At 45.1% G+C, this 19,368-nt stretch overlaps 1 protein-coding gene across 1 annotated transcript; it reads right to left on the minus strand.

The window, feature by feature from the left end:
* Nucleotides 1-8,360: 8,360 nt before the first annotated feature.
* KCNJ5 (potassium inwardly rectifying channel subfamily J member 5) lies at nt 8,361-18,844 on the minus strand (the record flags this gene model as incomplete). Its single annotated transcript, XM_079545844.1, has 2 exons — nt 17,902-18,844; nt 8,361-8,707 (listed from the first exon to the last, which is right to left on the minus strand). Exons 1-2 carry the CDS (start codon nt 18,839-18,841, stop codon nt 8,361-8,363), a joined length of 1,287 nt encoding a protein of 428 aa, XP_079401970.1. The 5' UTR covers nt 18,842-18,844.
* Nucleotides 18,845-19,368: the final 524 nt, after the last annotated feature.

Genomic DNA, 19,368 nt, shown 5'->3' on the forward strand with positions numbered 1-19,368 from the left:
CCAGCATTATCAGGTTAGGGAGCTCCCTGCACACAGGGCTGCACCACGGTAAAAAGTTCACTTTCTAAAATTACTGATACAAGAATGAAATATTTATGAGCCAGGCTTCTTTCACCATCATTTTACAAAGACTGTAATTTCATCCCTGCGACAATCAGCAGGCTATGTAAGAAGTGAATCACTGAATTGACTCGGATGAGGGAAAGGCTGCCTCTTTCTGCCAGAATCACAACAGGATAAATGCAGGATCTATTTTCAGTTGGAAAACAAATAAACAAATTTAGAAAACCCACAACAATGGCTCAGAGACTGCAAAGTACGTGATGGACAGCTATGGTAACAGCAAAAAGGGCTTTCCTCTCCGTTACTGCACCTTTCCATCCCTTTCTCCCTGAGACGAACAGTAAGATTTGCACAAGAGCCACGAGGAATTTATAAGAGCACTGTTTCTTGAACTCCCACTTCTCATTCCTCCTAAGGGAATGCTCCAAGTAGAGCACCAGTCGTCTGCATGCCACGAAGCAGGATTGCTGACTCCCTCCTCATCCCCAGAGAGAGGGGCCAGAATTTTTGGATGTGGCTGGTGGGTCATTTTGGAAACCTAATTGCACGCCTTAGGAGAGGCATCAGAACAGACTTTCCTCCTTCACTCGAGCATGAATCTCACTCATAATTATTGAGTCCATTTTGTATTCAGCTCCTACTCTCCCTCACGCAGAGCCACATCAGTTTAAGTGTTCTCATCTCATTTCTTCCTTTCCCACAATTCAAATCTTTCACATTAGCAGGGATGGGGGAACCCTCTTTGAAATGTATTATTTCATTGAATGTTTCCAGCCAGGCTACATTTTTCACGGTCTTTATTTGGATCAATCACTTTAAGAGCTGATGTCGCATCATTTAAGCTTTGACAGGCGTGGAATTAAGATGCAGGTTTATTCACTTACAGAAAATGTCAGAGAAGAATTAGATGACCACTTTAGGGATTGAACCACTACAGCTGCTGCTTTTCAAGTAGCAAATGTTAGCATTTTTGGACATGTTACTCCCCGGGTTCTTGTGGCACAAGAAGTAAGTTTGTGGGAAAAACATCCTGCTCTCTTCTTCAGCGCAAACAACCTGTTACTGAATATTCAGTACCGAAATGTACAATAGCAGGCTGGGTACTGACATAACAGAAAGTGCCCTAAGGTAGTGTGTACCCACACAGGAATTGAAAGGACTTGTGCCTGCGGGCAAGTCAACTTGTCTGCTGCAGAACGCAGCCTTGTCTTGCTTCAGACAGTTCTATAACGCCACATTGATTTACAGCAGCCAGAACAGCCCTCCCTGGTTATTAATTCTCCCATATAAAGCTGGGTGCTCTTCAAGGGTGGTTATGGAAGGGACAGAGCTCAGCACGCGCTGCCCCAGCGCACCAAGCAGACCACAGCTCCATGGCACAGCTCCGGGTATCGGCACAGTTTTGCTCCTGCTGATGACTGACTGCACTTTGAGTACTGGGCTGTGCCCTCAAATGTAGGCAACAGTCTCAGTAATGGATAAAGCAACTTCTTCAGGGCCCTGCAAGGTGCTGGATTCCCACTTTTGGGATGAAATACCCAGACACGGACATTTCCATTACTTTGTGCATTGCAAAGCAGATCATTAATACGTCCGTGAAGGACAGCAGTGGGTGCTGTGATTGGAAATGACAGCTGCCCAGGGATCCATCACCTCATTTGGAGCTGCTCCCTGCTTACCCAGCCCCTGGAAGATGCACCTGTAAGGACCGATGTGCCTCAGTAACGAGTGGGTTCATTAGCATCTACCCACATTTTCCTCCTCTGGAGCTGAGTTCTCTCCCCCATCAAGGCCAAGCCTGTTTTTCAGCACAGATCGTATGTTTCCTTCTCAAGAGGTCACAGATTGTCAGCCTTGTTTTAATGAGCTGTGTCCTGTGAATTTCAGTCACTTCAAGTCTAATAAGGGAACCCACAGGGGTAGTGTTTTCAATTTGCTCCTCTTTCCTGGAGAGCTTGTACCATACATCACACGTAGTAGTTCACAGCTGGTGAAAAAGAAAAGAATCAGCTTGTATTCCCCATGCAGGGATTTTACAGTTCAATATTTATGAAGATTGGGTGTCCTCTCATCTGAAAGGCCAAGCAGTTTCTTTCACTATGTGTGGGATATATTACGTTAATATAGTGAACAGCTGCTTCCAAGAACTAATTTGATGCTGGTGCTGAAAAGCTCTGTGCACTATAGAAATATTATGAACTTCTAAGAGTCCTTAGTACTTTGCCTAGCTGAGCCTTGTGAATACAAATTAAACATAATTGGAATCCCTGCCCTCCCCCCATCAGAACTAAGGGCTACTTTACAACTGAAATAACACCTAAATATCTAATTTTAATTTCAAATTCACTCTATAAAAGCACAGCCTGATTGTTTTGCTCCTCGTTAAAGAAGGATTATGAAAAATGATCAAATCTAAGCGTTACTTAAATGTCTATGAATGAATGCAGCCATCAGCTGGAGATCACAGGAATGCAACACCCTTTGAATATTCATTAGTTCTTCCAGACATCTGATATTTCTTGTACACAGAGTAGCAAACACTGTGGTTCAGTCAATAATACCACAGTCCCATGGGCAATGAGGAGATCCACTTTCAACTCTTCAACTGAACACAAGGTGAAACATTGGACTGTTTTGGATGACAGAACATATCGACATCCGTATTTGGACAGGTCACAATAATTCCTCACGTGAGGATGAGCTCCCACTTTTTGCAGAGCTGGGGAGCAGCGCCAGCCAAACGAGCAGGAGGGGCAGAAGGGACTCCCAGAGCCTGGGGCAACTTTACATGTGCCATGGGATGCTGAGGGGCACACTGGGACCTGCAGGTTCCTGATGAGGGTAGCTTTCATGTACCCACTTTGTCATTCCCAGCAGCCCAAGGGGACATTATCAGACTCACCCCCAGCTTTAATTTTCAGTTTGCTGCTGAAAAACCTCAAAATTTCAGGGCAGTAAGTTCCCCCTTGTGTTTCTACAGCGACAGTTTCTACAGCCTAGAGAGCAGCAGAACAGTGTGTGCAAAACAAAGAAAAACAACTTCATCTACACTACAGTCACTAAAAATTAAATGTCAAACAGGACGAGAAAAACTGATGTGCTAACATACAGAGGACAGGATCCATGAGAGACCGAGTAATGAAAAGGTCAGGAAGGCCATAAATAAAGCTGGAAGCAGCCAAGATGTGGTGAGGGAGAGAACTCATCGAGGGGTACAAGAGCTCAGGCAGTTTAATGAATATGTTTTATGTAAATGGAACGATTACCATTCCAGGAACAGGAACTGCCCTTACTCCCAACACGACATGCATCCTGCATCAACCATCAAAACAAGGCACAAGCTGAATGCCTTGCTTGTAGGGGCTGCGCAGTGTGGGGACACAGCTTGGGAGCCGTCCAGTGTTGTGTCTCTGAAGTTTTTCCTGGTTCTTGTCTCCATCAGTGACCACAGCAATCAGACTGAAATCACAAGCATGACCCACCCGTTGCTATTTGATGCCCCGTGACAGTATCCCAAATCCCACAACAGAATAAGCTGTAGCTCCTGCTTCAATTAAATTGCAGCCATCGAGCCTTAGTTTGGAAAATCAGGCAGCTTGAAATTCAGGACATGTTCGTGGGTCTTCCTGAACCACAGCCTACACAGATATGACAAACAAAGCACCACGTGTAAGCACTGCCTCACACTGATTTGTACAGGAGGTCAGTGGAAGCCAGGGATAAAACACAAGTTCTTTGGGTTGCAGCCCATTGCCTTAGCCATCAATTATGCTGCATTCTTTGATATTGTACATAATGAAGCACAGCAGCTTGTTCAAGGCTAGCTGTTCATTTATACCAGCAAGGACCAGTTATTTGTTCAGTTCATTATTCTGGTGGTCTATCATGTATGCTGCAGGAATCACTGCAGGACTCAGCCCTGCTGGCTGCTCTGCAGACACAACAGCAGCAGTCCTGCACGCCGCAGCTCTCAGTTTCACTGCAAGGAGCCTGAAAGCAGATGGGCAGAAGAAACAGGCAAGGGAAGCACAAGGCAGAGAGGCAGCTATGATTCAGTAAAACCTGATATCATGGAATAAATGTGATAAAAACTTCTCATCTGTGTTACTGAAGGGTCCTCAGAGCTGCAGACCCACTCCCTTCTCCTTATCTGAGTGCTGTTTCAGCCATGCAGTCTGTCTCTACTCAGCCTGGCAGCAGAGAGAAGCCTCATCCCATCCAGACAAACCCCTCCTGGCCTTCCTTCAAGGGTCGGTTGGGCAGTGGCTCTCTCTGCCTGCACCTGGCATCTGTTTCTTCTCTTTCTATTCTGGGAGGAAGAGAAACAGCTGAGCTCTGCTACCAAATGCGAGGGAGGCAGATGGGGCGTGAATTCGGTAGTGATTGTACTGCTCATTTGTTTGGCATGAAAATGATGGACACATGATAGAACAACACATGGGGGGTAGGAATACTGAATAGCATTTACCGTCATTACTTTTCCCATTCCTGCGAGTTTTTTTTTTCTCATTCAGTGATAAATCTGCATGAATATGGATGGCTACAGTTGCCATCCTAATTCTCATGAGGTTTTTCATCTGATGGGCTTTCCTATTTCTAGGAGTTCCTATGGTGCATTACTTTCCCTTTCAAGCAATGGGAATAGTCAGTGTAACTGCTTAGCTAGCAGCACACGCTCCTTTGCAGGCACTGCTGAGTGTTTGGGTAACAGGTAAGGGGGAGGCATTTGCTTCCACTATGGGATAGAACCACGGATTCATAGTACTTTTTAGTAACCTTTGGCTTTGCCTGCATTTAGTTAACTGAGCTGTAAATCCGTACAGGACTGGAGGACCGAAGTAGAATTTAGAAAGAATATACTTGAATATCAGGTTTTTGTGATATGAACCCCAACATCTTCATCAACCAGGACCATGAGTTTGATGCTTTCTCAGGGCTTTACTTTTTAGCAAGAGTAATTCCAACAGCATGTGCTGTTCAAAAATAGCCACCTCTGTATGCATCTGCCTGCACACAGTAACACCTGGACGTGCAGCCCTCCTCTCCAAAGCACAGCCAATGGTCCTTCAGAGCTGAGCACTGCTCTGTTGTATGCTGGCATCACGGAGGCATCACCAGGCTCCACCAGAGTGTCTTCCCATTTCCCTGGCATAAATGAGATTGGAACTTGCCCTTGACTTCTTCACATAACAAAATGCCACCAGATAGATGCTCCTGCTTCCCACTCCTCGCACCTACCTAAGTGACCAGTTATCCCTGGGCTGAATGGTGCCAGTGGAAGCATCAGAATCAGACTTCCAGCACTTATCTCTGTGTCGCTGGCCTCAAAATGGAAACTGCTGTCACTTTTATGCATGGACTCGGAGCTTGCCTAGTTTCCCTGTAACCTCATTAAGTGTCCTCTCCATCATCCCCAAAACTGCTGCTTAACGCATTCTGGCAACGTGCCCTCCTGTATTGCAGCAGATATGGCTGGCAGTGTGCAGAGCTTATGACAAGGTATTAATTACTTGAACATAAATAACATTCCCCTTATCTCTGCTTCAAGATCCGCTACTTCTGATGGAAATATATTCATAATAATGAATGAGAGAAAATGATAAAAGGAGTAAATCTGAGCATAAAAACAAGTGACAGGTCTCACAATGAGTGAAAATTAAAGCCAGGGAAGCTCAAATGAAAAATAAAGGTACATTTCAACATTTCTGTTGATTATGCCCAGAAAGCAAATGCCAAGACTTGCACTTTTAATGTCCATGCATCCTCACATCAATCTAAGAAACACAGTTCAGTAAAAACTAATAGTCTTACTGCACTTAAATATGGAAAGTCATGCAGGAGGAAGCAGTGAATGGAGACATCCAGGTCAGCTGGGCTGTGTAAGAGCACTGTGACACTGCACAATAGCAGAACAGTTGGATGATGTGGTCTGGGAGAGCAGCTGATGCGCAGGATGAGGGCTTGCAGGTCTCCTTCCCACTGCAGCCCCAAGCCCTCAAACAAAACCAAGCTGAACAACAAAGCCTTTACTGTGAGCAGCTCTCCTTCCCTGTCTCCATTCACAGCTCATCAACTGTCCTGTGTTAGGAAGGTGTTTCCCATCTATCCTGCCAAGAAATACAGTTTTTGTTTGCTCAGAAACATTCATTAAAGATTGCAGGAAAGAAACGTGTACCTGAAATCAAACTACTTCAATCACTGTTGGCTGCTGAGACTTCCATTGTTTTGTACTGTATTGTGCTGGAAAAGCACGTAAAAAATTTGAGCACATAGATTTGCCTGCTGGAGAGACGAAATTTACCTTTATGACTGCATGAAGGAAGAGACTTCTCTTACTTTCAGAAAAACTCAACATGCTCAATGAAGTCAACCTCTGTTTGGGATGCAGCTCATGAGGAGAACATGGGCTGGCTTGAGATGCTTTGGGAAGGCAACAACCAGACTGCCTGACCCAACCCCCACATACCTGACTGTCTGCTATGCAACTGGAAAGTATGGTTCCATGTATGTACTGAATACTAAGGTGCATGCTCACACTGACACTGAAGCATCTCTTCAACAAGGTGCTTAGGCCTATGTGCAAACTTCAAATGCAGGAACAGTCTGCAGGAGCCAAGAGATACACAGATGCATAATGGCTTTGCTCAAGAAGAGAGAAATACTTAACTCTCAGTCATTGTAATGGTTGTGCACACACACCCAACTATACATTCAGCAATTATTTTGCTACTAATAATGTTCAGTGACAAAAATTTCTAAGGTGTAGGATATACGATTTCTCAGACTCGACAGTACTGGAAAAGAGCAGCTTTGTGTGATGAGATCTCAGGGGAAATGAAGTGGTGAAATAGCATTTTGGCAATTTGAAGATGGCTAGCTTCTCTCTGGAGGGTATCACACAGGTAGAAGAAGCAAGGTACAGATGCAATCCAGTGCCATTTTCCAAGCTGTCTATCTCTGGCATCACGTAGGGGACCCAGCCAGCCCTCTCTCATGCTGAATTGAGCTGGACAAGTTAGCTCGCCGGCTAGAGCTTATATAACCTCCCTCTGAGGGGCTGAAATTGCCTCTGCCTCACATGGATCAGTCACAGTTCTACTTTCCATTACTCTCTCCTACATTAGGAGTTCACTTCAGCTACAGACTGAAACATTCTGGAATATAAAAAAAAATCTTTGCAGAGGCAGAGGTAGAGTGAGAAGTGAGGATCTTAGAAAAAGGACAAGCCATTCTAGGAAATTTTACCTATTTTTCCCCCTATTATCTTATCTTTTTAGTTAATCCTGTTCTGTACTCTTGCACCTCCTACCTCACGAAAGGAGAACGTTGCAGGGCCAGCCACCAACCAGCATGCTTGCACTAGTGGGGCCAGATGGCTTAGCTTATGTCAGCACTTGTTCCCATTAGCTATAGGAACATCAGCATCTAAACCCTTACTGTAAGCATGCATTTTAAGGCAGAGAGTTTGGCAAATTTACTTACCCAGTCTACCTACTCCAGGAACTCTAGGTGAAATTCATTTCAAGTTCCCAGGTAGCTACATATCTTTTTTTAATAATCAACTGGAAATGAGACACCCAGCCAGAAAAGAAACCTTTACTGGGGCAGCATCTATCTGTTCTCATTGTGGATGGACTGTGAAATGTGTCAGTAGTTCCATAAGAAGAGTGCACAAAGATGACACACTGGTCTGATAGACAAAAACATTGGATAAACCTGCTAAGATCTGCAGGGAAAGCTGTCCTGTTTTGTAAGAAATAAACAACGATCTCTGTGGTCTTGGAGCAGAACACCAACTAAGCTCTATTTGCAAAAATCACAAAACAAAAACTCCACGATGTACAGGAGAGGTTTTTTGGTCTTCTTTTAATTAAGCAGTAACAATATCTACAACACATCCACTCACAAGTTAAGTGAAGGCATGAAAACACATTCTTCATACTGAGATGGGAGCTTCTAGATCTTTACCTTTGTAAATACCCTTGCAAGGGGAAATACGTTTTGAATGTCCAATGAACATCTTTTGAAACAACTACTGGTGGGGATTTCAATTTTAACCGTGATTGTATTTAGTGAGCCTTGTCCACAGAGATCCAAATGCTTTGCAAATGAGAGCAAAGCTCAGGACCTCGCCGTACAGTTAAAAGGGGAGGGAAACTGAGGCACGGTGCTGTGCAGTGACTCGCCAGGATCAAGCAGCAGGAACAGAGATCTGGATATAAACCTCAGCTCTCTGACTCCCAGTCAATTCCTCACTTGCTGTGTGTGTGGGTTTTGACTGCCCAGCAGCTCACGTGTTATACAGGCAGATCTTCTTTCACCTCTCCCGCTGTCCCATTGGCTCCACTGAATGCTGCTGGCTCCCTGTCTTCTTCCTCTTCCTCTTCCTCCCCTTTCGCCGTCTCTGCTTCTCTGCCTCCACCCAGGACAGTGGCACTGGAGATGCTGCTGAGGAGTTGGCCTTCCCGGCGGGACTGGGCCAGCTCTTTGGCACAGCACACAGGAGTGTTGGTTTCGTAAGTGCTGTGGAAGCTGTTGTAATCAACTTCGTAAAAATCCTTCTCCAGGGTGAGGACAGGAGTGAAGCGATGTCCCCACAGCACCTCTGTGTCCATGTAGGAGCTGCGAGCTTGGCAAGTCATCCCTGGGTGGAAAGAGAGGGATGTTAAATGCAAAGCTTCCTTACATGCTCACCCAGCCACTTCTTTCATTTAAAAGCACTTTCATGTTATTTTCCATACCTGATTGCTCTGGGACACAGACAAAGTCTTCGCTTAATAAGCCTCATAAAAGCCTCTATCATGAAAAAGCTGAGCTCTCAAAGGAAAAGGGGTGAACTCATCGCCGCATCTTCAGACTGCTTCCTGAAACCTGCACTTAAGGCTTTGAAGTCTGGTAGCACTAAGCAGCTTCTCTCTGTCCTCACATTTCTCTGTCGAAGTGCTGCTTCCTGGTGTGGCTGCTACTAACAGTATTTCTGATGAATCACGTGCTAGAATGACATACAACCCTGCCAGTGCACTTCAATCCTGACCCACACAGCCCCCGAGGAGGATGAACAGCTGCCCTGCCTAAGTCACCTGCACTCCCACTCTGTCTCATGCTGTCCCTCTCAAGCTACAGCCCAGCTATTCCCCCTGCACACCAAGTGATGCAGTCTGTAAGGAGGAACAGCCCCCTGCCCCATTGATGTGACCCACATGGCATGCTGGCTTACATATTCCTTTGGAGAGTTCAATCCAACTATAATAGGTTGTCTGAATCAAGACACACAGCATCGCACAGTCAAGCTTGTAAGCACATTGAATTGAGTCTCTTAATGGAATGAATGAACAGTGGGCAACATGAAACTGATTTTGTCCAGCTTCTTCTCAGCCCCAAGGATTGGAGTTTGTTTATGTGCTTAGAAAACTTTGAAAGAGGCTTTGCAGAGCAGAGATAAGGATTCAGCATTGGAGTGACCTCCTCTGGAATCACCAGCTGATTGAGAAGCCAAGGCTGACTTCTGTTCCAAACATTTGTCATCTGCTCATCCTGAACGTGTTATGCTTTTGCTCTTCATTCTGGTGAAATGTAGAAATGCTGACCTCACAAAGCCCTCCCACTGTTCTCCTTTGGAGTGTGAGTGATGGCCCTGACTGGAATACATTCAAAACATGCACTTGATCTAGTTTGCAGCCAATGCTTCCAAGCCTACCTCCTGCAGCCCAAAGTACGCAAACAAATCTGAAATAATGCACGGGGGGAAAATAATGGTGTCAGATGCTTTAGGAAAGAGCGTATGTGTTCTCACCACTTGAGCTCTATGGACTGATGAAATCTCAGAGTAATCAAAAAACATCCTTTCAAAAAGCCACCTCTGAACAGTCTGAAGTTTGTTTCTTGTTTTGCTGCTGCAGTCTATAAAGACATGAGCACAAGCAGGATCTGCTGAGGACTTTACTTGCCTCTTACCAAGTGCTTTCAAAGCCCAGGAATGCAGAAGAGGCCACTGATACTCACAGGGCTAGGAGCTGTGAGCAGACAGGCTGACTTCTACCATGGCTTTCCAGGAGCTGCCTACAGGCATGGTGTTGTGAACCCAGGCCAAGAAAGAATGACTTTGCTAAATGCAGGGGTCTGAGGCATCCAAAGGGAACCCCTGCCTTGTAATCATGGCCTGAAATAGTTCCTCCACTGGGGGAGAACCTGACAGTGAACCCGAACTCCAGAGACACGATCGTGGTTATTTCCTGCTGTAAATATTCAATTAAGGAAGGAACAATAGAAAGCTTTCATCAACCAAATACTGCTCGCTGCCAGCTTCCTGCAGGAGCTGCTTTCTGTAACCCCAGGGGTACGCAGAGCCAGCACAATAAGACAACTTGTAATTGCTCCATAATCCCATTCAAATATTCCTTTTTAGCACATGTGCAGTGGTATTTTAATTGCGTGGGGACATACTGCTTGGCAACTCCTACATTACCCAGTAAACAACAGCATTGTCTCTGCCTCAAATTCCATTAAGTGCCTGCTTTGCAAGCTGCCCTGTGCTCTTCAGCCTGGTTAATTAATGCAGCTGTAATGTCCCCGGCTAATCACTGCCTTTGTAACTGCAGAAAGATGACAGAGGAGGTGTGGAAACAATAAACCTTGCTTTTATTAACAGCACACGGATGCAGCCTTCTCCCATTTGCATACAACGTGCACTCTGCCTTCTGTGCTATAGGTGTCCAATTCAGTCTTGCAGTGGGGCTGATTTATTCACTAGGCTCGCACCTTTCATGCACTGCTCTGCACTCTCTGCAAAAACCAGCAGTTCTACTTCACCAGCCTTGCCTGTCCAAGTCCATGGGTGAAGTGAATCATTACATCCTATGCTCACCTCCATCAAGAACCACACCAAGTGGGCCGCTGCCATTCCGTTCCATTGCAGCAGCCCTGCCCTGTGAGCTCCTGCTGCAGCTGTCTGAAGTGCTGCTGCCCTGCAGAGTGCATGCAATAAACGGGGGGAGATCTAAAAACCCTGGATTTATTGCAAAAATAATCCTAGTACGATACTTGGTCTTGAATAACGCTGCTAATGCTTTTCTTAAAATAGATATAATTACATGCTTTAGGTTTAAATGGTGTGGATATTTAGTATAGTTATAGGGAAGGAAGGAAGCAATATTTGGTGACTGGGGCATTTCATTCAAACTCGTTTCATGCCAAAGAATATCTTCATTTCCCCTTTGTCAGCATAAGCAGATGTGCTTCAAAACTTACATCCAAAAAAAATCACAGTGATTTTTACTTTCCAAGCATATTGATTTTTCCAGGACCATTAAAAGTTTAATTTTCTCCTAAACAAACTGGTTTCAAAATGAGGAAGTATTCCTATTATAAATTTGTACTGCCTGCCATCTGTGTAAATGTGCAAAATTTTCACTTTTCAATTTCCAGCTCCACCTCCTTCACCCACCTCATTTCAGAGCTCAGCTTCCAACTGCAAACAAAACTGAATTTGAACTGAAACCAGATAAAAGTTAGAAGCACAAAGTTGCAAGCAGACGCACCAAGATTTCAGTAAAGCTGGAGTCAGCTCCAGTCCTTTCAGATAGCTGGAGACCAGAGAAGAGCCTCCTGGTTCCAAGTTCTGCATTCAGCATTTCATAGTGTTAATGATCATTTCATTACAGCGGAACCCTAAGGAGTGGACTTTGGTTCTGCTGACCAGGATCACCAATGGGGTCTGTGCATGCTCCTGTTCACAGCAGCCAGGCATGCATTCAGAAGGGTTTGTTTCTGCTTTGCAGTCAATGAAAAGATGTGAAATATATTGCAGTGTGTGTTGAACCAGGTGTTTCATTACATTCAAGAACGGAGTCACTGAGGAAAGATTCCTGTGTAAAATTGGTGTTAGGGAACTCTACCAAAAAGGCACTTTTCTGTCATCAAAATCAATAGGGATCAAGCACCTTACATTTTATCAAAGGCAAAGGCATGTAAATACATGCTGACAAAAAACAGTTATTTGATGGCTCTCTCAGTGAGGAGCCTATATTTTCTGCAATGCACTCAATGAGAGCTGCAGATTTCAGAACGTTTCACTGCTTGCAACACCACTGATTATGCAAGTGGAGCAGCGGCTGCTGGCTCTGCTTCACTGCTATGGAAAGGGGAAAAGCTGCAGGAGAAGCACTCCAGATTTCCAAGCCTTACTTACCCTTAAGTCACCAGTTAAAATCAAACTTCATTATCGTGGGCCAAATCTAACTGCACTGTGCGGCTGTTTGGGTGCCCAGAGAAGAGCCAGCCGTCTCCCTGCAACTTCAGAGGTCGTTTTTTCCCTACATGTACCATCACAGCCTATACCAGCATTGGCAGTTTCACAGGAGAGGGCAGGAGGACCACAAAGCACGACCCACCAGCCAAGAAATGGCTGCAGGCTTCCATCGGATCGCATCAGCAGCAGAGCTGAATCGTTTGGCACTGTTACACAGCCTGGACTTCCTCAGCGGGTGCAGCCATCCCAACCCCTGGGGCTGTCAAGACAACGTTTTTCATCAGCCTAAAATTAACTCTCCTCATTTAAATGCCACGAGGCTCAGTGATTATCTGCTGGCAGCGCGTCATGTGGATGCTGACTGCATGTTTGCTCTATTTGCTCTGCTCTCTCTGCAGTTTAGCCACAGACACTGCTGGAGGTGATTTCACCTCTCTGGCCCCCGCTTCATGTGCTGTTGTGCACACGCTGATTTCTCCCCTTGTACCAGGTGCACTGAGGCTGCACAGTGCAGACTGCTGCTTCAGCTGAGCTCCAGCTGCACTACCAGGGTACAGAGAAAGAACTGATGGGCTCAGAGCTTTAACAGCAGACTGATGGCAAGCAGTAGCTATAAAAAATTTACTTCTATCACTCCATTTAAGAAATTCATGTCTTTGAATTAGCATCAGCATTTGGATAGTTATAAAAGTTATTAGTCCCTTTGCATTAATTAGACCGAGGAACACTGCAACCTCCAATAAGCCAGTTTTCCTCCAACTTCAAAAGGAATATTAGAAGGTAGGAGCATGGCCCTCTGATTATCCATGCTTGTCTCTTTGAGAAGAGGACATGTCCACGATTGATTCACTTTGATTTTTATGCCAGAGGAGAGTAATAGGATTTTAATATTTCTGAATGCTCTCCAGGCATGGGAAAGCTCCCAAGCATTGGGAAAAAAAAATAATAAAAGGGCATTGTGATTTGAAAACCTTGAGTTCGATGGCCTTCCCTCTGCCTGGCAGAACCTGAGGCCCGGGTACACCCATAGCTGCAGACCCTTCACAAAGGCATTCATAGTGACTGCAGGGACATCTAAGAAAAGAGATGTGCCCACGTCTGCCCATGGAGCACAGTGTGGGTGGTGAGAGCAATGACTGCAGGTGTCTATCTGTTGCCTTTAATTATATAGGCACTGCCTGTAACAGTTCTGCAAGGTCTTTCTTGCAGAAGAGAAAATGTATTTATATGCAAAATGCTAAACAAAACAAAAAGAGAACCCAAACCAGATGCTGAACGCATGAGAAATCCACTTATTATTTCAGCCTTCCTTTGTTCTCCCAAGAAAATCATGACTAATTTCAGAATGCATTATGTCGCAACTGCTTCTTTTTCTCCTACATATAAAGCCACAGCATTCGACTGTATCCTCTGTAAAGATGGATGGTTTGAGATGCAAAAGGGCCGCATTCCCACAGGGACAGGATGAGGAACTGAGATGCAGAATCCTGGCACATGGCTGATTGCTTATATACATATATATTTACTTATGTAGACTGTAAGTCAGAAATGTATCTACCTCCCCTTTCCAGGTGTTTACTATAATTTTGTTCAGTCAGGTCTTTCGACTGTGTGGTATTTAATGCAGGTGGGGAGAAGGGGCAGCAAAAACCAGTGAAGACGAAGGGTGATGTGACAAACACCAATGCACCAATGTCTCTATGCCCAGATGTGAGCAACACTGGACACTGTAGACTCAGAATTAGGTTTACAGGACAGGTACTGGTACATTTAATCTTGATTAGTTGTCACTAAATAGCAGCAGAAAGGTGAAGCTGGAAGAAAAGAGGTCTTCTCTGGTATGTAGACCATGTCATCAATCGGAATGATGGTGACATTGCTTTTTTAAATGGAATCTATTCCTATGCCATTTCTTCACCACACAACCCAGCTGACTCTGCAACCACATGGAAGAGTTTTGTGAATTCCCACTGTGTTTGCACACCCTGGCAGCCCTGGTTGATATGAAGTACCAGGAGGGCAAGGCCAAGACGTGGCCAACAACAGCCTGGCCCCCTTCTGTCAATAGGATGGTTCTGATTTTCTCTTGCCATTGTGGGGAGCAGAAAGACAGTGAAAGCAAAAATGTATTCACTTGGCAAACAGATTTTCTATCTTCGCTCTCTTTTCTTTTATTGCAGGTCAAATTTGGGCCAGCTGGACGAGTGTCTCTTTAAGATATGGCATGAGAGAATTAATTCCCTAAAGTAATCTCTATGACCAATTCATTAAGCGAGCACTGTGAGCAGAGCTGCTGCTTTCAGGATGCCCACAAAGCAGCAGTGAAGTCAGAACTCTTGTCATCTATATTGATTTTGTCCCTCCAGTGGTTATTTCACTGAGCAACGATCACCACAGATCTGCCCAGAAATGCAGCCTCCCTTTGGTGCTCTTAACCTCTTGTGGAGTCACAGTGCCACAGCCACACTGAAATAGTGCTTGGAAAGGCCCTGAGCAGCAGCTGTCTGCACAGGGTGGGAGTGCAATGGCTGTGGATCCCTGGAGAACTCTCACTTCACTAATAAAATGTTTATTTTCTTCACCAGCCAAAGGAAAACCCAGCGTTTCAGGCAGGCTGATGTGCTTCCTGTGTGCTGGTGACCCTCAGTTTCTTTAACCTATTGAAAAATCCAAGCCCAGTGGAAAATAGAAGCATTCTTTTAAACCATGTTTCACTTTGTAAACAAACAATCACTTTTTATTTGAAACTATTTACTGTCTTTGCCTTCCACGGAATGGGAATTTAATGCCAGTAAGAGAGTTACCTGTCTGAGAGCAGGACAAAGCATTTCTTGGACAGCATGTGGCTATCTAAAACTACAGGCTGTGGCAATGAAATTGCTCTCCTCAACGATTATTCACTGAACGTTATTCACTCAGAGATGATGCTCAGAATTCCTTTGGTCATTTACACATTGACAATCACAGCACAGTCGGATCTGGCCCCCTTCCCAAACTCACCGAACACAGCCATCTTCCCCCACCATTGCAGGGTATGGCTGTTGTTCTCTACAGACTGGGGGAGTCTCCATTAGTTTTCCCTCCTGCCAACAAACTGCAGAGCTGAGCTCCCCCAGGCTGCACACAGGACCTGCCTGCTCTGGAGCACTGTGAGCAGAGCTGGGTGTTCTTAATAGCCCCCCCAACAAGGGGTTATTAGGGGAACAAGCAGCATGCTGTGTTTTCTTGCTGTCCAAAACCTGAACAGGTTGTAGTGGTGCCATCATTTAATAGAAGTGGCACTGCAGGTAAATTATATCATTCCGGAAAGCAGATGAGGCTTGGGCAATAGGAGGGAAAGGACCAAAAGAATTTTCTAGGAGCAAAAGTTATGATACGAAGGGAGGGTCTTCACAATGAAAGTCTCCAGAATGGGTTTAAACAAGATTATGAAGAGTAAGGACAAAGCAGGGAACCAGAAACTCTGTGCTTCCACAAGCCACTTTCACCAGGACAAAACATCACCCATGTGCCATTCAGAAAACCATTTCAGCCTCTGAATCAGATCACACCATCAGCTGAGGTCTGCTCCCACTCTGCTCTAAGCCCAGTGCAAACTGGCTCTCCTAGCCCCAGTTTTGAAATTTCACAACGTGTCTTTGAGACCATAACAAATCATTTCCACAGATATCTGTTCCTTAATATCATTACACACAGGCCTGTACAATCCCTCTGGGAAAGGAGCCCATTTGTAAAGTAATATTATTCCTATGCCATGCTTTTAATTTTAAGGTTGTTGCTGATAATGACTTCCCCTCACACACATCCAGCAGGAACTGAGCTCTCATAGGAGGACAGCAGAGCAGTACTGTTGAAACAGAATTGGATGTTGTCACGGTGTGATGAGGAAAGAGGCTTTGGACATGCAAGGAACTGCATTCCATGCTCACATTAGGTGGTTCTAGTACCTGGTAATTGTTTAGGCTACAAAATAAGCTCCCATTACAAATCCTCCCCTTTAATATTCTTTTCCACCCCCTCTTCTTTTGCCACATCTCTACAAAATTCTGCTGGCGAAGAATATTTGCCTAGCAATGCCACATGAATTCCACCCATACAATACAGAACTCCAACCTAAGCACAGTGCGATCTGCATAACCACCAATTAGCTGTTAGAAATGCTCACCTATTGCTATGCACTAATGACTATAGGGAGATATTAGGGAAGAGAGTTCTCTAGATTGCTATCTTTGGGGCTGAGATTCTGGGGCGCAGGATTTGGAAAGATTATTCCTCCTTACATTCAGCTGTTTGGAGACCAACAGGGACAAATCACAAGGAAGGGATAATATCAATTGTAAGCAAAGGGCAGAATCTGTGGGACAGGATGCTGATGCCACTGAGAAAGCAGAAACCCCATGTTAGTGTTTCAGAGAGAACCTGTGCTTCAACAAGATGAAAAAATACTTGGGTTCAGAGCAGCCTTGTAACAAAAATCCTTAAATGCCAAAGGGCAAAATTACTCATAAAAGCATTTCTGTATCTTTGAGTCTTTCTAGGCTCCCACATCTCTAGACAGCAATTTGCTCCTCCCTGCTGCCTGCAGCCCCATTGCCCTTAAGGACCCTGATCTGACCACGGCACGCTGCCAACCCCAGGCTGAGAAAGCCTGCCTGAAGGGAGCATCAGCATCTCAGGCTGCTTAAAATCACTTGCTCCCTGTTGGCTCTTTCTCAATGCCTAGAATAAATGAATTAGCTGCAAGTGGGAAAATGATCCCTTACGCCTTGTCTTTTAGGTATGACTCCAGAGTAAAAGCATCTTCTCCATTAGCTGTGCCCCACAGGGATGCACTGCAGTGGGAAGGACACGGAGGGCCTTTGCAGATATCCATCCTCTCACCCTGTGAGAGGCACGCTGCCATATCCCTTTTACACACCTTGAAAGGCTGAGGCACACAGCTTTTCCAGACTCATTTTATATGGAAGCAGATTTCTTTCATTGCCCACCACAAATACACCCATAGGAGGAAACTGGGAATCACTTGAGCATATCTCCTGAACTGCCTATTGCACAGAATTGTTTTATGCTGTTAAACAGCTGGTATTTTTCCTCTCTGAGCTGCTTTTTAAATACATGTCCTGCATCATGTGCAAGTCATCCAGTTTCAGCACACGCTGTTTTATGGGATATTGTAATACTGGGGCACTTCCTTCATAGCCTCCATTAAGTAGCAACACCACAGCAGTATCTGAAATAACAGAGTTGCAGCCAATCTTTAATACCGAGGATAAATGGAAAAGGATTTGCAGCATGAATTTTGATCACAGAAAACAGAACCACACAAGACCTCAAAGATTCGTTCAGTTCATTCCTTTTTTTTTCCCATGGATCTATTCTAATTGATTATGGACAGCTCTTCATCTAACTCCTTTGTGTGACCCCAAATACTGCAGTGTCAGCTAAAGGACCTCTCTTTCAATCACTGTCCAAATCAGACGACGATCCCTTACCTGAATGAGTCACAAGAGAATGATAAACCCCAATAGGATCTCAGTGAAATTTCTCCCTTTTCTCCCTCAGAACTGGGACTGACTTTGACAAGTGCTTACCTGTTGCTTCCACCATCCCTTCCAGAATGACCACAATCTCAAACTCTTCCTTCTCCAGCTGGGTGCGGGACATCTCCCAGAAGGGGCTTTTCTCATTGATTTCATGTGAGATGATAAGAGGTGACACCAGGAACAATCTGTCATCTCCAGTGTCAAATCCCACATTGATATCTGTTTGGTTCAAGGGGATGAACTCTCCCTCTTTGGTCTGTTTGGACTTAATCAGTTTGGCTCTGATGGAAGCCTCGACAATGTGGGAATTGCGGAGGTCTCCAACACGGAACATGAGACAGAGCTTCTCATCCCTCATGGAAATCACTGCATTGTTAGAAAACATGAGGGTTTCAGCTCTCTTCTTTGGTTGGCTGATCTTGACAAACATGCATCCCACCATGAACGCGTTGACTATGGAACCCAGAATAGCCTGGATCAGGAGCAGCACAATGCCCTCCGGGCACTTCTCCGTTATAACCCTGTAGCCATACCCAATTGTTGTCTCAGTTTCAATAGAAAAGAGAAACGCAGAAACAAATCCACTGAGATTTTCAACGCAAGGGATCCAGTTTTCATCTTCAAGATGGTCCAGGTCTCCCCGGATATAGGCAATGAGCCACCATATGAACCCAAAAAACAACCAAGTGATGGTATAGACCATAGTGAAGACAAGAAGATTAAAACGCCATTTGAGGTCCACCAGAGTAGTGAAGAGGTCGCTCAGGTATCGGTAGGTTTCTTGGACGTTCCCATGGTGCACATTGCACTTGCCACTTTTCTCCATGTATCGCTGCCGTGGCTTCTTACCTTCTGCTGTTATGAGCCGGGTTCTGTCAGTGGCGATGGGGACGTCATCCCGAGCCTGCTTGGGAATCTTCTTAGGCTCTCTGGATGCAACTCCGATGTCCATGTCCTGGTTCATGAAGATCCTAGAATCTCTGGCCATGGCTGGGCTGGGGGAGAATAAAGAAATGAAGTTTAAGATCAGAGGGAGAGAATCGAGACAACCACCAAATCATCAGACTGTGTGAACCACTACAGACAGAGCAGGACCACAGGGAGTGCAAACATTAAGACTGCCTTGACAAAGCATGCTGACACAGGGCTGGATACAGGCTAACTTTGCACTGGGAAAGATTTTTGCTCGAGCCACACCTTTCCTCCTAGTACTGCTCTGCACAGCACTCTGAAGGGCTTCTCTGCCAACACCCCCTTGCTAAATACAGCACTGTGCTGAACGGGGTGTTAAAAACTGATCCATAGCACACAGTCCCTATGAGGCTGCCTGCCACCTCGCTTATTGCATCACTGGACCTCTGAAACATGCAAACGAGAATGGACTGGGTGATGTTTTCCTTGATGAAACTTTTTGGTTTTCCTTTACTTTTCTTACATGGTGCTCACTTGTTTCTTTGTTTTAGATCCAAAATTTCCCAGAGATCACAACCAGAAGCAAAGTACAGCTGTAAGGAT

This window comes from Tetrao urogallus, assembly GCF_951394365.1.
Source record: "Tetrao urogallus genome assembly, chromosome: 22".
NCBI lineage: Eukaryota > Metazoa > Chordata > Aves > Galliformes > Phasianidae > Tetrao > Tetrao urogallus.